Source organism: Hyaena hyaena, unplaced genomic scaffold, assembly GCF_003009895.1.
Source record: "Hyaena hyaena isolate Hyena2069 unplaced genomic scaffold, ASM300989v1 scaffold_40, whole genome shotgun sequence".
Taxonomy (NCBI): Eukaryota; Metazoa; Chordata; class Mammalia; order Carnivora; family Hyaenidae; genus Hyaena; species Hyaena hyaena.
Window position 1 is genome coordinate 2,279,608 of NW_024080672.1, and position 21,712 is coordinate 2,301,319.

General features: G+C 35.7%; 1 protein-coding gene across 1 annotated transcript in view; it reads right to left on the reverse strand.

Moving 5' to 3' along the window:
• HIBADH (3-hydroxyisobutyrate dehydrogenase) overlaps positions 1-21,712 on the reverse strand; it is a 105,314-nt gene that overhangs the window by 60,790 nt on the left and 22,812 nt on the right. The window contains exon 4 of the mRNA XM_039229905.1: positions 20,621-20,742. Coding sequence (XP_039085836.1) covers positions 20,621-20,742 — 122 coding nt within the window. The remainder of the gene's footprint in view (positions 1-20,620; positions 20,743-21,712) is intronic.

Below are 21,712 nucleotides of genomic sequence, written 5' to 3' on the forward strand. Positions count from 1 at the left end.
AATAAACATTTTTTAAAAAGAAAAAGAAAAATAGAAAAAAGAAAAAGTAATCTAGATCTTTACCCTCATTCCTTCCACCATAATAAATCCCAAATGAATCAAAAATTTAAATGTTTAAAAATGAAATCATAAAGCAAAGAAAAATGTGTAAACCTTTTTCTTTTAATTTTACAATCTTGGCGAGGGTAAGGCCTTTCTAAACAAGTCATAAAAGTCAGAAGCCCTAAAAAAGACTGACTGACAAATTCAATGACATAAAAATTCAAGACCTCTATATTTCAAAAAGTACTATAAACAAAATGAATAAAGAAAAAAGAACTGGCAGAATAAACTTGTAACATATATATTTCCTTACACTCATTTTCATTAAAATATAAACTCCCTAAGAGCAGGAATGTGTATGTAGTGTTGGGGGGGGAGGGGGGAGGCAATACTTCTCTTTGGTGTATTCCCAGGCCTAGACTAATAGTACATGGTAGAGGGTCAATAAATATTGTTGAATAAATGAATGAGTATTTGACACTCATATACATCAATTGGAAGAGATCAATGCCTAGCACAGTGCCCAGCACACCCTAGGTACTCAACAAATATCTGCTGAATGAATGAGGATATTTAAAGGGTAAGAAGAAAAAAAAAATACAAATCAATGGTCAGGAATCGTTCTTAAAAAGCTCAAACTCATAATTTGGAATTAAAAAAAAGGAAAGAAAGAAAATCAAAACCATGTTTTACTATTTTTAAACTATCAGACTGAAAGAGAAATGTAAAGATAGTGTTGATAAGAGCATTAATAGCTTCCTATGCTACTAATAGAAGATTAAAATTTGGTGGAAAAACTGGCAACAATGACCAAAATTTAAGGTACACAAACTTTTAACCCAGTAATTCCATTTCTTAAAATTTCTTTTACTGATAAATTCACATATACTGTACATAAAAAGATGTATGTCTTTTCAAGGTAGCCTTTTCACAATAGCAGAAGTCTGTCCACTTAATAGAATGCTAATAATTAAAAAGTATAAAATAAATCCTTTATATATTATGACCCATTAAATTACATTAAATGAAAAACAAATTGCAAAAAAAGAATCCCATTTTTGTCTTGCAGAAGTGTGCATGTGCATAATCGTGTAATAAAATATTTTTAAAATATTAAGATGCAATCTTCAACTAGAATATACAAAAGTTTTAGGAAGAAAAGGGAGATAAGAGTATTCATTTCATGAAAAATTTTTGGAGAAAAAGTAAGCAAAGAAAATGAAAATAAAAGCAGGAGGAATACAGGTATACAGAGGAAGATTTCTTTAAATAGAGAGAAGGGGTAAGAAAGGCTGATGGCCTTGGGGATCCATATTAATTAATATTACTCCACATTAATGCATATCCTTACTTCCAAAAAAGGATTCTGAGATAGTTTATGATATAAACACGTGGACTATAAGCACTAAGAGGAAGGAAAGCGGGTCTTTCATACACACCACGTATTCCCAGTGCATAGCAAACAGTAAGGACTAAATAAATACATGATTAAGTTAAAGCTACAAGTGGGAATGGACACCACACAGTAAGAGGGAAGGTTGAGAATATAATGATGGATTAGTCAGTGCCAAAATCTACCTCTGATTTCCTAGCAGCATCAGTAAAAAGGACAAGTCGATACTGCAAGCCAATAACCTTCCAACAGGTACACAGGCTGTCCCCCACTGTGGGAGGTGCTGCCAGAATAAACCAGATTCATTTGCATCCTCTCCCTCAGGTGCTGTAACACAGTCAAAGACGTGAGTGCACTTCAGACACCACTGAGACTACCTAGTATTCCAATGATGGTTCACCACTTTTCCTCAACACTGGTGAAAAGAAGGGGCTCAAGACTGTGGACACTCCTATGTTTCACTATTCTGCTTCCATGAAAGCTTGGAATACATAAAAGCTAGAACATAAAAGATAAAGGAGTTAGGAAAGAAAGTTTCAGATACAAAAACTAGTAGTTTTTAATTCCCTAAATTAATGCTCCATTAATGTAACTGAAATTGAGGATATTTGCAAATCACCCCACAGATTCAGTTCAGGTTACAACTTTATACCCAGATTGCATTCAGTTGATCTAGAACAAGAATCCCTAAAGAAAAAAAAAAAAAAATGTCTTCTAATGCCAAGTAGAATCTCCTGTATGTTTCTGGAAACAAGTTTATTTCTAAAAAGGATTTCATCAAGCATTTGTTTAAATACAATATCTAAGTGGTGGCTAATATCGCTCAACTCCAGTATAGATAAACCACAGATTTGCATAAAAGCTATTAGACGTAGATAATTATAAAAGTTATACTAGTCAAATGAATCAGAATTAAACTAAAAAAAAGTATGGCAAAGAGACACATGCCTCTTAGCATATTAGAAATAGGCACAAAGAAGTCTCTTTAGCAATAAAACTAAGGACACCATGTCCCTTGAATAATCTTTCGGTGACCAGAAGAGAACTGCGTAACTTCTTTGCTTCCATTCTTATTTTGCAAAATAGGAAGAATTCTTCATCATGTAGACATAGTTCCCTGTATGCTCTGAGGAAAAAGGTTTGATCATTTCTACCATTTACATTATTTCAGACAAAACCGATCGTCATTTCTCATTTTTATTCCTAAACCTTTTTAAAAGAAGAGGAAAAAAATCACAAGCATCAATGAAAAGTGCATATTATTATTGCTGATCTGCTGATCTGTTGATCTGCTTTTTGCCCTCCAACAGTCTGAATACTATGATTCCATTTTCTTCAGGAAACTGAAAACAACAACAACAACAACAGTAATCTTTCCAGATCAAACTTCCACCAAGCAGTTTTAGTACAACATTTATCATACCCAGCAAAACCACCAGAGGACAACTCCATCTGCTACAACAAAACAGAGAAAGATAAAGGTCTCCAAACACTTAATGGCACTTTCCAAAAAAAGGGCCATAAACCTAACACCACTGAAAGAGAAATGCAATCTGCACTTTGCAGACCTAGACAGGAATTGCTTCAATACTATCTTTTTCCCTCTTCCTCACCATAAAAACTACCCACCCCTAGTTGTGATGTACAGATCTACATCCCGAGACTCTTAGGAGATTAGGAACCCACAAGTGCCAACAAAGACAGGAAATGGGGACTTCTTTCCCACACAAGCTTTATTGCCATTTCATTTCAATAATTATGTATTGAGTGAACACTGAAAAGTAAAGCAAAGAGTATTCCCACTCAGAAGCACAACCAAGAAAAAGTAAGTACGACTCAAACTTGAGATACAACAACGCAATCATCCTTGTAAAACCAAGATCAGATACAGAATACTTTAACAGAAGAGGAAAATGATTCCATTCATTCATTTTAAAGCATTACTGGGAAAGAATAATTAAGGAGCCCATCATAAAGCAAACATGATATCAAAGCCATGGATTCACATTTGAGCAGATGACTTAAGAGTCGATCAAGGCTGTGGTTTGGGGTCCAGAAAAAAAAAAAAGTTTACTAATGCCTTCCTCGGGTCCAATTTAAAGAAGAGTTGAAAGGAAGGAATTTCAGTAGGAAAAAAACAGAAACAAAAAAAAACCCCAGAAGCAATTAGATACATTTTACATCCTAAACTTTATTTTGAATCCTTTACATTTTTTTTTAAGTTTTAAAAATTAGGATTAAAATTCAGCAGGGAAAAGTAAAATAATGCAAATAAAACTACGTACCAATGACTCAAAAAATGGGGGGTGGATTCAGAAAGGTCTTTCTCTCCCTTCAAAAAAAATGTTTGCATGAAAAACAAAAGGTTTGCATGAAAAACTGTAAGTAGATGTTTGTTGCTCCTCTCTTTGTAACTGTGCATATTGTGGGATCTAAAAAATTCAAGAATGTTTCAAATTCAGACATAAGTTAAAGAGTTATCAACCTTCCTTTTTGTTATCAATGGGGAAAAAACTTCAGCTTGAGTTACTATGGGATGTGAGGGAAATAACAGGAAAATCACCCCCTACTTCGTACAGGCCAGCATTTTGTCTTGGCAGGAGAGAGAAGTGCCAGGTGAAGATCGACATCCACACAGACGCGCGTCTGTGATTCTCAATGGAGAATAAGTGGGAATACTAAATGGTTAGAGCGTGAAACCACAAACAGCTCATTTCCACAGTACCTTCTCCCAAAACTCATTCCCCAGTTGTGATCCTCATATCCACATGACACATACGGCAAATTAAAATAAAAATCAGCAACTCCTTACTTTGGAATTATTTTGAGTTTATTTTGGTGTTCAACTGTTAAATATACTTAATAATGGTGTTCAGCATGGACATCAAAATCAGCGCTTTCTTTCCCTATTTTTTTTTTAACTTTACATCCACATATAATTTTTAGTACCTATAAATTCTCTAGTTCTCTCCCTTAACAAAAACAAAATGGGCATTTTTCTTTTGGGGTTCTCACTTTTCTTTACCCTCATTACTTCAGTTTTCCCATATCACCTTCCCATCATGAAAACACTGCTGTATGCTCACATTAGCAAACTTCCCAAAATATCACAGTTTACCCTTTCAAAATCACAACCTCAGTCTTCAAAAACCACATCATCATTTAAAACTGATACAATGATAAAGAGCAAGAATTGCTCATTTTTTTTTTTTCTGATGAAGAATCTCATTATCGTCGGCCACTTTGGTTAGAAAGATAACATCACTGAGGTTAAGGAACACTAAATTTGACCTTCATCCTGTCATAATCAGATGACCCACCAAAGGTCCCTCGTAATACAACCAAAAACAGGAAAAGAGGAAAAACACACAAAAATAAATGTGGCTGAACTCCAGTTTTTACTACTATCCAGTTGGATGATTTTCTGACCAGTAATAATCCTTACTCCCTTGGAACTTAACCCCAGTAAGGACTAGCGACAGAATAGCTGTTTTTTTTTTTTTTTTTTTTTGCCAGAAATTTCTTGCCACTATTCTCTGCTCTGCCTTTTCTACCCTTTCCTTTCACAACAATCTATCTAGTAAGCATTTCTAGAAACAATTTGGATATAACAAGCTGGGAATATTAAGAATAAAGAGAACAAACTGAAATGAAAAAAGCTTCATATGACTACCAAAAACACCAGAGGACTGGTATTTAGTGCCCAAGCTATGGTAACAAGTCGTGATGTGTCTTTCCCTGTTGAACACGCCAATATAAGGGAAACAGCTCCTCTTCTTTATTCTTCTTTCCCAACTACTGCCAATCACGAATGGAGCTAGAAATCTATAAGGATGAAATCAGACACATCAGAGCATTTAAACATCTAAAACTCTCAGGGTTCTGTTTATTTTCCAAATATGCACGAGCATTTCCAACTTAAGCAAACTTGATTTGTATAAAATTCAGAGAAAAACTAGCAAAGCAAGATGTCATAAACCTCACATCTTCTTACAGCCTTCAACGAAACCTATGTCGTATAGTTAGACTATGATGAGTATGGGTTTGTTCATTTTTTTTAAAAAAATAATCTGAACTAGGCACAGAAAGTATCTTTCACAGAGTTACCTTTGGGATAAAACTATTAAAGTATGCACACACACACACACACCCATAAACACACACAAACACACACACCTGCGCTACTATTAAAGGCCTTTTCCTAAAGCAGTTGACAGGGATTTCTTTAGTAATATGAGTGAAGAACTGTGCATATTGAGAAGGGTTAAAAATATTGAGAAGATAAAAACCATCAATTCCCAACACATTATAATTCAGTAAACACCAAGTCTTAATGTTGAATACTATAAATATATCAAAAAAGGCTACATGCACACTGAAAATTGATATTTTATAAAGGCCAACTTCTGGTATTTAAAAAGTTGTGACTAAATCATTTATTTTGGAAAATAAAAAATTTAAAACACAGCTTAAAAGAGAAATCACCTGTGAAACTATGCTGTGTACTCATACTCTATATAACTAAATAAGATACCCTTCGGCTCTTTTTAACACCCAACTTCTAAAAGACCGTCCAAGGAAGTTATTTTGGTTTAAAACTTAATAGTTTTTATTTCCAGTTCCACATTTTCTGGTCTCTTATTTCTGTGGTTGACTAGACTCAAGCATATGAAAACAAAAAACAAAACTGTATGGACTGAATGGACTTTTTTAGTTGAAAAGGAGCATGAAATGGAGTCAAAATGGAGCATGAGAAAGTATTTTTACTGATTCTGTTTTTAAATAAACAATCAAAGCACTTGACTAAACAAGTGCTAGACTTGAAAATACTAGTCCTAGGACAATACTCTAAAATCTTCTACGTAAAATGCCTTGTTTTTGCTACATCAGGCCAATTCTTACAGTAAGTACCTGTTGTCATGTGAACCCTTCCTAAATAAGCCTCAGTGTTCTCACTGAAAAATGAGGATAATCTGCATTTCATGAGGCTGCTATAAGGATTAAATGGTTTAGCGTACATAAACTACCCAGCATGATAGCCTGAAGCACCAAAGGTACTTAATAATAAATATCAGTTGTTTTCTTCTAGAAGATTCTATATTATGAAACTTTTTAAAGGTGATTAAAGCAATGCTATTTTGAATCCATTTATTGATAAGGCATTTACAATTTTATGCTTTCCACTCTAAGACGGTCACATTTTTTTCCAAGGAAGTTGGAAGATGGGGGACCAGGGTGGGAGACAGAAACTGAAAGAGAAAAAACAACACAGATGTTGTTGCCCCTACTTTCAATTCTCTTAAGGTATTTTGTTGAGAAGCTTGACATTTTATCGCTTTTATTATCTATTTTTCCAGGAAATACATTTTTTATGTTTTTTTGTTTGTTTGTTTTAAGAAGTCAGGTCTGAAACTGAATAGGTACCCCTATGCCAAAGCACACCTCAAAGTGGGTGTCTTGGTTGCTGAACATTTTACAGTTTAAGGTCTGTCTCTTTAAGAGATTATGGACAACTCAACATTCTCTCACAGTTATGAATTACTTCATACCTCTTGAAGGTCAAACTTGGTTAACTTTACATGCAAACATACTTTCTCTTTCTTTACGCTCAGCCCTGTTGTTTTCCACGCCACGGAATGCCCTGATGACTAAACTCTCCACAACCTCTCACTCTCGACTTCTCAACACCTTCTTCTCCCCTGCAACACCCCCGCTCTGGAAGAGACGCCCGGCATTGTTTGTGCGGACTTGGAAACAATACGCTTCCATTGCCGTTAATTTACATCAGATGCTGCCTGGCCGGGGGAACAGAGTCCCGTCTTTTTTACCCTCTTTCTTCTCCCGCTCCCGCCTCCCTTTTTTAATTTAAATTACTCTTTTTATTTTAAAAACTTCCGGACGTTTTATTACCTTGGCAGCTTTACTTTTTCTCTGGACTGACTAAAAAGGTAAGTTTAAACAGTTTTTCTCAGGTTAGTGTCTTGTCTTTTCTTACACATGTATCTGACAACCAGAATCCATGGTGTTAGAGGTACAATGATGATGTTGCGTTTCTACCACGCTAACTCATGTTGGGCACCATGTCACTGTTCTTTGTAACCTAAATATACAAAAAACAAAAAGGTTATCTTATATGCAGTTAAGTTGGCTCTTCTCTAATCACCTTTATTAATAGCAACACATGTGCTCCTAAAGGATAGGAAAGGATTTGATGCTTGCTTTTGCTGTTTCCATTCTTTTTTTTTGTAGAAAACCATACATTATTCGTGCAAATACAGTAAGTCACTGTTTCCTCAAGTAATATTTAAAATTATTTAAATTTTGAAATAGAATATTAAAAATACTCTAAAGCCAGCTTTCCTTTGAAAGCCAAATGTCCCCCAAAATTGTAGAATTAAAATTTTTTTCTGCTATCTACAAAAGAATGAAGTATGATGATTATCTTTAATAAATTTATAATTAAAGCCATCCCAGGGACCAAAATCCTAAACTTCCAACCAAATTTCACATTAAATATTTAACCTAAAATCAAGTTAAACATGTTCTTTCAACACAGTTTAAAAATAAGGTATGCAAAGACTTCCAGCATATGCAAATGACACAAATCATTGAGAATCACATTTCCAATTTACAACACTTCTGCTATGTGATTCCCTAAGTATGAATACATGATTTTAACTTTCTTAGCATTTACTTTCTGCATCGCTTTTTCTTCTCTTCTCAAACTAGCTCCCCCTGCATCCCCAACACACATATAAAATAGATCATTTAGGCCAGTGGTTTTTTAGTACATCGCCCCTCCTCCTCCACTTAGACAGTCTTGCCTTTTATATCTATGTGGAGGTTCCCATGGCAACACTCACTTACACCAATACTATTTCCAACTGAAATGAAACAAGCCAAAATCTAAATGCTCCGTTACCAAATTACACACACCCTGAAATGAGTAAGGATTTTTTTCCTATTATTTTTTTAATGAAAAAGGAGGTTTCTGGAATTTCTGCAAAAAATAGTCATTTCATATTACAGAAAAACAGACACATCGTAGGCAGTTTTATATATGCATATTATTACATGATATTTGCATGGGCTTTCATTACATAAAACTGATAGACTGATGAAAGAGGTTTACTCAGTTATCATTATGAACAGTAAGTATAATTTTTACTAATCCAGCCTACTGTATCAAATTCTTTTTTTTTTTTTTTTTTTAATGCTGGCTACATAGCTCACAAAAACCCTGGTGAGAAATTCTAACAAAACAAGCCAAGAAGCAATTCATGGACAGCAGGAGGCAATTCCAGAACACAGGCACAATCTATAAAGAGAAACCACTACAGCTTTTTGATGTTAAGTAAGTAGGAATATCAGCATACAACAAAGCTAAGAAACAGACTGTTGTATCAAGTTTAAAAGTAAAATATTCAGGGTCAAATGTCTTGAGTACCTTTCTCTAGACTATTTTCAAATTTTTATAACTTTTTATAACATAATTCTCTTTTTGTAATTCCGAAGTTTGTATGTATTTAGTTTTAGTACAACACCCATTTCAATCAAGTTATTCAAAATATAGAGAAGGAGGGGTTACGGGCCTGTGTGTGTTTAAAAGCAGGAACATCAAGGTGGGGGGTCAAACATTTACTTTGAAAACATACATTTCTGAAACAGGCTGTGTACACTTCTAAGAAGCCTCGACAGAAGAGGCAAGAATGTAAAATGAGTAAAATTTCATAAAGCTTTCTGATAAATGATCAAAGCTAAGCATTAAACATCTCCCATGGTGAATACATTTTTTAAAAGGGTAGAAATCAATAGAGTGTACACTGAACTTTATTTATTTTGAGAACGTATCATAGCACCTGGACAGGTTGTATTAAATAATGTGTTTCTGTACAGTTTATTAATATGTGCAGGTTCATAAAAATAGAACAATGTATATTTGAATTTAAATATCATACTTTTATGAAATTTATAATGAGGGTTTTTTTTCCTTGCTTTTACATTATCACTTTCTTAAAATGAGCTATTTCAAAAGACTATAAAGACTCCCTCAAAACCAGTACAGGAAACTGCAAGAATTTACTTTCCCAAAAGCAGCTTTTAAGACATGAGCATGAACTGCCTAATGAATCTCATAGTTAGGCTTGTGAAAAGGACCGACTTGTACCTTTCAGAGGTCTTTCCCTCTTTTTCAAAATTCCCATACAGTGAAACCTGCTGACACTTTTTTTTTTTTTTAATAAGGGCTGGGGCGGGTGTGAGTGTGTGTGTTGGGGGAAGGGGTGATTTGCCGGACTAGGGGGTTTCTGCAACATTTGTGAGGGTTTTTATAGGCAGGATCCTCTCTCGAGTGTTTAGAAAAGTAAAACAAAAATAACCAACTGTTAAATGTTCTTTGTACTTAAAAAAAAAAAAAAAAAAAAGCAATCCTCTGCCCATGTTTCAACATTTTACTTTCAATATTAACCACCTAAAAGCAAACATTTGCAGCATTCAGAAATCTTTTCAGGTCTTTGGAGCCATTTAATCAATCTTGATATCAGAGCTATTTTTATGCCAACTTCAAAGGTAAAATCTAGAAAAACTATTAAGACCTCTCTTGAACAAAAAAGAATTTATTTTAAAAACCTCCCTTTATCACAAGCAGGTTTGGATGAAATGCCACCTGGTGGCACAAAAAAAACCCTTAACTAGTCTTAGGTTTTCAGAAACCGAGCTGTTGAAAGCCCAGCCATCCCTGAGACTACTCTACCCTCTCGAAACAAGTCATTCATCCTACAGTTTAACAACAATGATTTTTATTTAAAACACTTTAAAATGTATAAGGAATTAAATGGAAGTGACAATCGCTTCCATGTTTAAATACCATAAGGGCAGCAAAATATTTCTTCAAAAACCTTAATTACACCAAAGCTTTAATTTTTAAGAGATGAAATGTTTAAGAACGGGGGTAGAGGGACAGCAAGGATGGAGTAACCGAGCTGCTTTGTAAAATTACACTGTATAATTAATTCCATGGTAAGAATGTTTTTATGGTGTGTTTTGGTGACCTTTTATTACCATCAAGTTCACAATGCTGGTGGGCTGCCTTTTAATCCCTCCGCAGACAAAGGCCCTAAATAAACACAGATCCCTTCCTGGGAAAAAGTCCACTCTGGTTAAATGGTAAGGAAATGAGTAAATCATTAGTAATCTTTAAAGCCAGAGCTATAAACTCAAGTTACCTTAAGTTGAAACGAAAGTGTCCTGCAAGAGTTTCAAAGTTCTGTCACAGATAGAAATCTCCAGCTCTTGACTCCAGACTAGGCGCCAGCTGATAAACAAACAATTTAAGTCAAGAGCTGGAGAATTCCCAGCTTTTTCATTTAATGGCTTTGGCCCAGAGTATTTATTGCCTCCAGTTTTATTCTCACTTAGCTCTAAGAGGAAATTTAAACTCATCATTATCTGCAAGTCCCATATGGGTAGCAGTCAGCTCACCTGATAGGGCCCCTCTTTCTCCGTACCAGTTTGAGACTCTACTAGAAGCGATGTAATAATGTAAACTAATTAACTATAGTTTTAGGTGGACTTTTTAACAGGCTAAATAAATTTTGTTCAATATAGTTTATATTCCCACTCGGGGTAGTAACAATTCCAAAAAGTTTAACTTTAAGGTTTTACTCCAAACTACCTAGCTAAAATGGAAAAGGACATGTCATCTCTCTCTCTCATTCCCCCATGTGCTCCTGCCTTGCCTCCCTCTCTCTCCTCTCTCTTGCCCTTGTCCACTAGCCCTTGAATGTTCTATAAGGTAACTTTTCTGAATCAAATATGGACTATTCCAAATAACTGTAAAATACCCAGTGTTGTCCCATCTATTTCCTAATAGAGCCGCGTGCAAAATTTAAGATGTAAATGCCTTAACATGAAAAGCTGTGGATTTTACACAAGTACTAATAAGAATATAAAATAAAGCCCAATTGAAGAACATGAGAAATCATCAAGTATTTCTTAATGCTGTTTTTAAAAGTTTGCTATTAAAGATAGCAGATCTCAAAGTCATTATTATGCTGTTGCTTGTATTCCTTTCTCAAATTTATCATTTATTTTTAGGAAAAAATCTCATCGCTACTTAGGATTTTATGTCAAAATAATTCCTCTAACTATTGGAATGTTGGCAAATATTTGACAATTACAGTAAATCAATTAGTCTTCTTCTAGCTGCTTGTCTAATGAAAAAGTGCTGCACGAAAATGTTTATAGCCTAAAAATACACTTTATAGGTAAAGGGTTAATAAAACATGGCATTAATGCAGAAGAGAAATTCTTTCCCTCCTATTTCTTAATTTTCAGAAAGTTTTACAAACCTATCTTGGCTGGAAAAGCCAATTAACCATTTCAGTGTCTGCCAAGACTATTTTTCTACTCGTTTAATATACGTACACAGTACATTAAAAATGTTGGTCACTTGAGAACAAGCCTTACCCTAACACATAAGAATTAAGGGAAATGAAGTGCATTTAATGATAAAACTATTTGTATGCCCAGCCTCGTATTATGTTCCATTTTTTAAAACTTCCCCAAAAACGATGCCATCTCAGAGACCACAATGGATAAACATTCTGATGACCATAACTGACAGTCAATAATTCAATAAAAAAGATGTCAGGGACAAACCTTAAAACTCTTAATACTCTTCTTAAAAAGTCCACATCTCTCATATTGATAAAAGTAATCTGACCTACATATAAAACAACAACAAAAACCCTCTACTTTTGGGTCAAGTTAAAATCACTTGCAAGCAAGAAGAGAAGGTAAGTAAAACTGCTACCATCCCTTCACTGGCCCTAAGGAAGGGTCCTTACTATGAAATGGGCCTCTAAATTTACATTTTTCACAACTGAACAACCCAAAGCAACGCAAAACAAAATAGAATCATACAGCAAATACTGAGAGAGAAGGATTTAAATTCAACTTACTATACTTTTCATTTGCCAGCATTATCAAATTTCTTTAAGAAAATCAGACATCTAAGAAAGAAAATAAAATGAGACATCTAGAAAACCACAAGCAAGTCTGATAATGATTTGATGGCAATGGCAAGGCCCCTGTCAAATTCTTAATTCCATTTCCTCCTCCCACTTTACCCCCAATGCTTAAGTGAAACAAAACAAAGGCATAATAACACCAGGTATACTGGAACTAATTTCACACTGCTTAGGAATCAACAGATGTTAATAAAAAATAAATTATATATAAGTAATAGCTGCAGGGGATTTATTTGCTAAATATACTTTACCTTTATATAAACACCACAAAGCAGTTCTGAACTGTGACCAGACTCAATTGTGTCTGGTCTGACTTACATCCTGAATGGCAATTAAAGGACATTAAAAATACCCTAGGATTACTTCAGACAGGACCCCTGCCTTATCCATGCACTTTCCAACATAACCATGTGAAGAGAACACAGTGTCCCCCCACCACAGGACAGAGCCTGGCAGGATCAACCCTGGTAATGGTTACCTGACTGAAAATGTCAATGCAATTAAAAGCGCCGCAATTAAAACCTAGCCTGCAGATTTAGAGATGGGGGAGCTGCAAACTGCAAGAGTAAATCCTTAGAAATAAACTAGGTTGTTATTAGCAATAATAATTATTATTAACAATAAATGATAACAGTAACACAAGCACTAAGTGAACTGATGACCTGGCCTTCTCGAACCCATTCTTCTACTATTTTCTTAAGAGACAGATTATTAAAGCTGCCTCAACTATGCTACCTTGGGCAGTGAGGCAGCCGCCTTCTCTAAACGTGCTAAGAACTCATTAACACCTTATATAGGGGCTCCTGTCCGTGACATGTTGTAGGGAGTCTTAAGCCTGCCAAAGAATGTAAAAAGAGGTTTTTATGGGTACCTCTTCTTAGGGACTAATTTCAAAGAAATCCTTGGAATTTATTTACCAAAAATTTCTGAACTACTTGTGCAAACTGGAGAAAATCCTAGGCAAAAATAAAGGTATCTTCCAGAGACAAAAAGGATAGTTAATGAATACAAAGTGATAAGTAAAATTATAGGCAAATGTGAACAGCTGACATAATTAAGCCATTTCTAGTGCACTGGTATTGATGAATCTTAGGTCACTTTTAAGGAAATGGATTTGTCCATCAAACAAAGGTAAAGAAAATTTTAATTATTTGAGTTACCAACGTTTTAAACAACATGAGAACCGACCAAAAAAAGGCTTATTTTAGCTAATATTTTTCAAGACAGAGTAATTCAAGTCTCTTATACAAAAGTCAATGCCATGAAATGCTTTTTTAAACTTTTTAAAAAATGTTTGTTTATTTTCCAGAAAGAGAAAGAGAGACAGTGAGAGAAAATAAGTGGGGGAGGGGCAGAGAGAGGGAGACAGAGGATCCAAAGCAGGTTCTCCAGGCATACAGCCCAACGCAGAGTTTGAACCCAGGACCTGCAAGCTCATGACCTGAGCTGAAGTCAGATGCTTAACTGACTGAGCCACCCAGGAGCCCCTCAATTTTTTTTTTTTTTTTAAGTAATCTCTATGCTCAACATGGGGCTTGAACTCCCGACCCCAAGATCAAGAGTCACATGCTCTATCGACTAAGCCAGCCAGCCGCCCCTGCCACAAAATGCTTTCAAATTTTATATAATAGAAGCTAATAATGTAACAAGACATAAAAATCATAGTAGTACAATTCTTTAAAGGGAAGTACTCATGAAAATGAATTATCTTAACCATATTAAATCAACTCATTTCAAAACATTAAAAAAATTAAATCTTCCTGAGTTAAGACTAAAATGTAAGAATAAATGCCACACATAATACTACCGTTTAATCAAACAGCTTGTGAGAACATGAAAAAAAGAAAGAGGGAACACCCTTCCCTCTCCACACATTATATAGCAACACAAATTCAGTTGTATGAAATTTGGTAAAAGCATTTACTTTTGGACAGAAATAGCAATGTTTCAGCCCAAAGGCAAGTAAATCTGCCAAGTTATAAACCTCTCTAAGAAAACGTTTTAATGAAATGCCAACAAATCCTTAACTATAATGGTGCTAGGTGCCAAAACAGAAATAATTTTTGTTTTTGTGGTCCCTTTACCCGAAATTAGATACAGATCTAGTGGAAAAACAGTAGATACCCAGTTCACTGAGCAGTTAAGGCCAAGACTACACACTTGATTTTAAAAACAATAAAGGAGTGTGTGTGAGACTTTCACTGAGGAATTGAGCAAGCGAGTGCAGGGCTCTAACAGAAATCCCTTAATAGGTTTTGTGCTCACTACCCCATGTTCTAAGAACACCTCGAACAAATTACTGAAACTTAACCCAGCCAAATGAGTATAAAATTTGGTTTCCTGGTAGGCAAATACATACACATCAGTTCAATTATTTAATTTTGACATTAATCCCTAACCAGAGCAATACAGCGCAGCAAATCAATGAGGCTTGCCGGCTCAGACAGCCCTGGGCTAAGTACAAATGCCACTTCAGAGTCACTTCAGCTCAAGGTCTCTGGGCAACTCTACAGTGAGTTTATTCTTCCATTATTCAAGCACAGTTAAGTGCTGTAATTATGCCCCTGGAACAGACTGAATAGTATTTGGTCATTAGTCACAAACAATTGTTTTTAATCTGCTTTATGTCTAGCATCCATTACACATGATTGCTGATCAAATTGGAACTAACCTTACAGGAGCAGACCCTCTCAAAAAAAAAAAAAAAAAAGCATGTATCCAAAATGGTATGACTAAACAACATTTGACTATTAAAAGATTACAGCTTTTATAAAGATGTGATTTGCACAAGACCGATAATAGATTTAAGGCATCCTATCTGAGGCCAGTGTCAAGGGCTAACTTACAGAAACCCTAGTTAGCTTTACTTTGATACCCACAAACGGATAAATGAAGGCATGGTGTAAGGCATAGGGGGAGTCAATTTAATAAACGCTGAGTGCAATTACCTGCCACATCCTAGTGATACAAAGATAAATGTTCCACAAACATACTGAGGTTGTTCATGCCTCAGGGCCCTGAGAGCAGCTTCCTCTGCTGAACACCCTTCCCCTAGACTTGTGCCTTCACATCTCTGCCTAACTGCCTCTTCCCCAAAGAAGGCATCCTGTCCACTCCTTTAAGTCTCTGTTTCATTACCTGTTTACTCTGCCTTTTTTTTTCCTTCTTCATGGCACTTACCATTGAAATTATTTTTGTTAGTTTATTCTCTATTCCTAACTCATAAACTCCATGTGGCAAAAGACTGCCTATTTTCAAAGCACTAACTCCAGTGCCTAGACCATACCCACCACATAAAAGTACTCAGTAAAGGTTTGTTGCATGAAATGAAGAGGGAAGCTTGTCTCTTGCAATCAAGGTACTGTCAGCAGAATATAAAGAAAAGAGTGTGTAATCAGAAAACAATATATAATCTTGCAGGGATTATATAATAATTTTAAGTACATTTCACTGAAGACCTTTATTTTTTTTACAACCTTCATTTTTAGAGTTCCTTTCTTTCCCTAAAAGTTCTGGGCTATCCCTAACATCAAGTGAATTTTGAATTTATTAACAGTACAACAAAAACTGAAACTGAAGGTGATAAGAGAATTGTATGAACTAACCAATTTCCTTTTTTCCTTGCTTAAAGAATAGTCACTAATGAACTATAAAATCTAATTCCAAATTCCACTGGTTCATTCCTGTGGATGGAACTGGGAATCATCTATGAGGTTTGTCGTTAATCTTTAATATAAATTTTCCATTTCCAGAACTAAAAATTCTACTGTTGCTCCGGAATCAACTGTATAAATCTAATCTGGTATTATTCTTTCTCTACGTATCCATGCAGGTAAAAGTCAAAGTATTAGCAGCCATCCCAGAAAGGACAAAGACAGTATTTCTTTACAATGCCTGATATGTTGGTATGATCAAATTGTTAGTGTAGAGTTTCCTTTCTGGTTGCTAATTACCGAGAAGACTGCTGTGCTACATTATTTTGCAGTTTGTAACTATTCACTCATTATTTTTATTTGTATGCTTCCCTAAATCATAAACTTCTAATGTAAGAACTTCCTCTAAGTTGTTCTGAATATTATTCTACTTTGTTTATCCTACCCCCACCCCTGTGATCATAATCATACTTCCTAATGGCATCTAATATTACAATACAGCATTTTGAAAACCGTAATTACTTAATATATTACTGATGTTAGAATTCAGGGCAGATACTTGAACTTCAGAGAGAGGTCAATGATCTGGAGATAAATAAACTGGAGTACAGCCTGGGAATGAGGAAATAACTGCAGGAAAGCTCAAATTATTTAACATTAATCTTGAAATTAAAAATATAGAAGATCTTTAATTCGATCAATCACACTTTATTACATGCTCACCAGGAGATATACACTGGAGATAGAAAGTAGAGAAAGACAAGGCATCTGCTCTCTTCAGAGTCTAGCAGTGGAAGAAACGGGCACAAACAAGGAAACCATGTTCTTGCAGTAGCAAAGATACTATACTGTGGGGACACAGAAGGGCATGGAAAATAGTTTCACTGCCTTCAGTTATAATCCTATCAACTCCATTTCCTTAAACCTTAGAACAGATCCTATCCTAGTCAAATTCAAACATGTCAGGGATGTGTCAAAATATTACTTTACTGTCTCTTTTTCTGGACATTAGATTAAGCAGCATCAGCCAGTGGATCCAAAACATGAAAGACCCCCAAAACTCTGGTTCTATCCCAACTCATCAGCAGAATAAAAGACTACTGATAAGCCAGCTAACAAACATTTCGGGATGGGGTCAATACAATAGGACTAATCTGATCCCTGCGGAGGTCCCCAGGTTTGAAAATTATGTCTTCTTAACCATTTCTTCTCAAACGACTGGAACAGAAATGTTAGGCCTCTTCCGGGTTAGAAGCCAATCTCTGAGAGTTAGAAAAGAAGGTAATTCTCCCTTCACTTCCCCACCAAAGGTTTCACTACAGGCCAGTGCCAGTTAGCTAGCAAGAGAGAAGACAGAGGACCAGCACTAGATAAAACTGTTAGAAATGGTGTTAACATGGGGCGTCTAGGTGGCTCAGTCGGTTAAGCGTCCGACTTTGGCTCAGGTCATGATCTTGTGGTTCTGGTTCGTGGGTTTGAGCCCCGCCCCGCATCAGGCTCTGTGCTGACAGGTAGCTCAGAGCCTGGAGCCTGTTTCAGATTCTGTGTCTCCCTCTCTCTCTGACCCTCGCCTGCTCACGCTGTCTCTCTCTCCCTCAGAAAAACAAAACAAAACAAACAAAAAAAAAAAACCCAACACATTGATAAAAGAAAGAAATGGTGTTAACAGGCTTTGAAAAAGAGAAAGGCCACCACAGGGTGGGACTAAAGGGAAAAAAGGTGTGGCAGTGTGTGGGAAGATCTTAAGATTGAGATGGGAGAGTAAGATTCTAGTTCTAGATTGGCTATGAAGCTAGAGAATCCTGGCCAAATCATTTAACCTCTTTGGGTCTCAATTTCTCATGTATAAAATAAGAAAGTCAAATTAAGTTATTACTGAAGTCCCTTCTACTAATAAAACTCAATTCTAAGAGCACAAAAGACACTTAAAAGCTAGACATACTATTTAACTCCAGCAAGTCCATGAAAACACCATAACAAGATTTACTGAATTTTTACCAACTTACTTTTCCAGATCTTACCAAATATAGGTATCTCATATCAGCTCACCAGGGTGGCTACTTTGGTAGCATATAGGCAAGCATTCTCCTTTGTAATCAGGAATATAGAGATAGAAGTCAGGGACCGGTTGGCAGCAAACAAAACTCTTCTGGACTGGCTTAATAATAAACTTCATTTTAGCGACTTAGCTTTGGCATTATAGTTGGCCTTTATGCTAACTGTGGTACTATCATTCTTCAGGAAGGCTTTAGAACACTTAGACTACATAAGCACAGGTGGCACACTGATTGATACATTAGGCAACAAACACTTCTACATAATAATGGAAATATCAACTATATTGGCTCCATCAGTTTTCCATTGCTACATAACACCCCAAACTTCGTGGGTTTATTTGCTCACAGTTCTGCAGGTGAGCAATTTGGACTATTGTAGCTGGGCAGTTCATTTGCCTGAGCTCAGTAATGCAGCTGCAGTCATCTGGGAACTTGACTCTGGCTAGATGGTCAAGATGGCCTCACTTGGATACTTGGAGGTTAGTGCATCTTTAGGAGGCTAAACCAGGCTTCTCTATGTGACAACAGAAGAGTCCCCAAGAGCAAGACAGGGCAAAGTGCTTTTCAGGTCTATCCCTGTGTAACATTTGCTAACACACCACTGGCCAAAGCAAGTCAGATAGTTCAGAGTCAACGCAGCACATGGATACATGCAAGGATACACAGAGCAGATTCAGAGATGGGAGTCATTAAAGGTCATTACTGTAACAATGTACTACGCTAGCTGTTAGGTATTTTTAGCACTGTAAGGAGATGATGATTTTACAATTTAAAGGACAAACTTCCATTCAGCAATTTTTTTCCTCCTTCGATTAAATTAGAACTTTACAGAAAATAATTTTTAAAAATCTAGTCTCGGTCTTGAGCAAATGACTGGTTTCTTCAGTCCAGCCTTTCTAGAAAGCCTCCCACTAGAAACAAGTCTTCAACTACTAATTAAATGTGTATATATGCACACATATATGTGTGTGTGCATGCATGTATATATATGGTATCTGATTATAGAGTAATTTTGGAAAATTTGGAAATTATGGAAAATCATAATACCTATAATACTATCATTCCAAAATACCCAAATACCCACTATTAATATTTGATATAATAATATGCTTTTATTTTATTTAAAAAAAAATTTTTTTTTAACATTTATTCATTTCTGAGAGAGTGTGAGTGGGGGAGGGGCAGAGACAGAGGGAGACACAGAATTTGAAGCAGGCTCCAGGCTCTGAGCTATCAGCACAGAGCCTGACACAGGGCTCGAACCCACGAGCAGCAAGATCATGACCCGAGCCAAAGTCAGATGCTCAACTGACTGAGCCACCGAGGCGCCCCTGATATAATACTATGCTTTTAGAATTTTATTAGTGAGAATCCTTGTCCTCTGGTTGAGATGATCATATGATTTTTAAGTATGCTAATGTGGTGAAATGTATTTATAGATTTTCTAATGTTAAGTCACTTGTGTACGTATAGGATAAAACAAACCTGCTAGTAGTGCTTGATCTCCTTTAGTGCTTGCTTCGGCAGCACATATACCAAAATTGGAAAGAACTCTTTTATATATGGTTGGATTTAGTTTGCTAATATACTTTTTAAAAATTTTTACTTCTGGGGCGCCTGGGTGGCTTAGTCGGTCAAGCATACGACTTTCGCTTAGATCATGATCTCGCGGTTCGTGGGTTCGAGCCCCGCGTCGGGCTCTGAGCTGACTGCCAGCTCAGAGCCTGGAGCCTGTTTCAGTCTGTGACTCCCTCTCTCTCTGACCCTCCCCTGCTCACACTGTCTCTCTCTCTCCTAGAAATAAATAAAAACATTTAAAAAAAAAAATTAAAAAAAAAAATTTTTACTTCTGTACTCATAACTGATATGGACCTAAAATTTTTCCTCTCTTATTTCTCTTTCTGGTTGAAGCATCAGAGTTACTCAGGTCTCCAAAATGAGTTGCACAGTGTCTCCTCTTTTTCTAAGGTCTGGAAAAGTTCATGTAAAAATTGAAATTACCTGCTCCTTGAAATCCTGGTAACATTCATCTGTAAAGAATCATCTGTGCCTAAAGTTCCCCTTGTAAAATGATTTTTTCTTTTTTACCATTCCCTTCACTTCTTTAACAGTTAAAAGATGATTCAAGCTAATTACTTCTTGAATCTGTTCTGAAAAGTTACATCTTCTAGGAATAGCTCTATCCCTACCCACAGCAGTTTGGACCAAAAATTCATTAACTCTTCAAAGTTGTGACATCGTTTTGTCTGAACTTAGAACAAGCAATGTATTTTGAGCGTACTAAATAACAAAAGTGAGTTTTGTTCTGTTTTCATTTTTAGGGAGGAAATGGAGACACTAATAACAGGTCTAAAAATAACTGGATATGTCGTGGGTACCACAAAATTGTAATCGCTTCTTCTGACAAACAGAAGTAGGTGTGCACAGATGTTAGCTGCCACTTACCACCGGAAACCGGGGCATCCATGAAAACTGCTCCCATCTTCTCCACTTCTTTGGCCAATTCTTTCGAAACTGCAGGATCAATAGTACTGGAGTCTATTAATAGTGAGCCCTTCTTCACTTTTCTAAGTAAACAGATAAAAATAATAGTTTAATTATAGGTTTATCGTTTTAAAAATAGCGTTTATAATTCTGAATAAACATTTCATGCAGCCACCTACAGAATTAGAATCTACTAAAAGCTGCCAGATATCAAGGAGGTCTTTGGTTTAATATTAAAAACATTATTAGAACTGGTTAAAAATCTCAAATTCATTTTCAGATCAATTAAAGTTCAAAGTAAACCTAAACTCTTTCAAACAAACTTAAATAATCTAATAAACCGCATGCTATAAATTTTGGTTTCGGGTGAAACACACAATACCATAATAATATAGGTAAGCAATTTAAAACACCTGTTAACTTTAAAAGGTCTATTTGGTAAGATTTGAATTTTTGTTTGTAAAATAGCTGGGCTCTTTAAAAAGTATTTTATTTGTCTTTAATAAGCCATGTTGCCAATTCCACATATCCATGTCCTTTCCACGAGGCAGAATAAACACAAGCCACTGAAATTTAGCCATTTGCTCCAGGGTGGTATATTCTTTAATAATTACAGCTTTTTAAAGACAAAATAAAACATCAAAGAGGCAGAAAGGAAAATATAGGAACGAACCTGGAAATCTCACGAATAGAGATTTTTTTTGCTTTTTATGGTAAATGTATGTGTGTGTGTGTGTGTACACACACACACACACACACACATTGGCAAAACAGGGAAACAGTCTTTTCCTCTGTCATATTTTACACTAATGCTAAATGGCATTCTTATAATAAGACAATTTTGTTTGTATTGTAAGGACAGATTATATCTACCTACATGGTTCCCTTATAATCTATGTCTATCTTCACTGGCTAGGAAACTGACTTAAATTATAATTTACTTAAAGGGCAATGGCTTACCTTTCATTCAAACTTCCCAAAGTCCTTACTACAGATCAACTAACCCAGATGACATGTAATCATAATTATGATTGGAAAATCAGATATATAAAT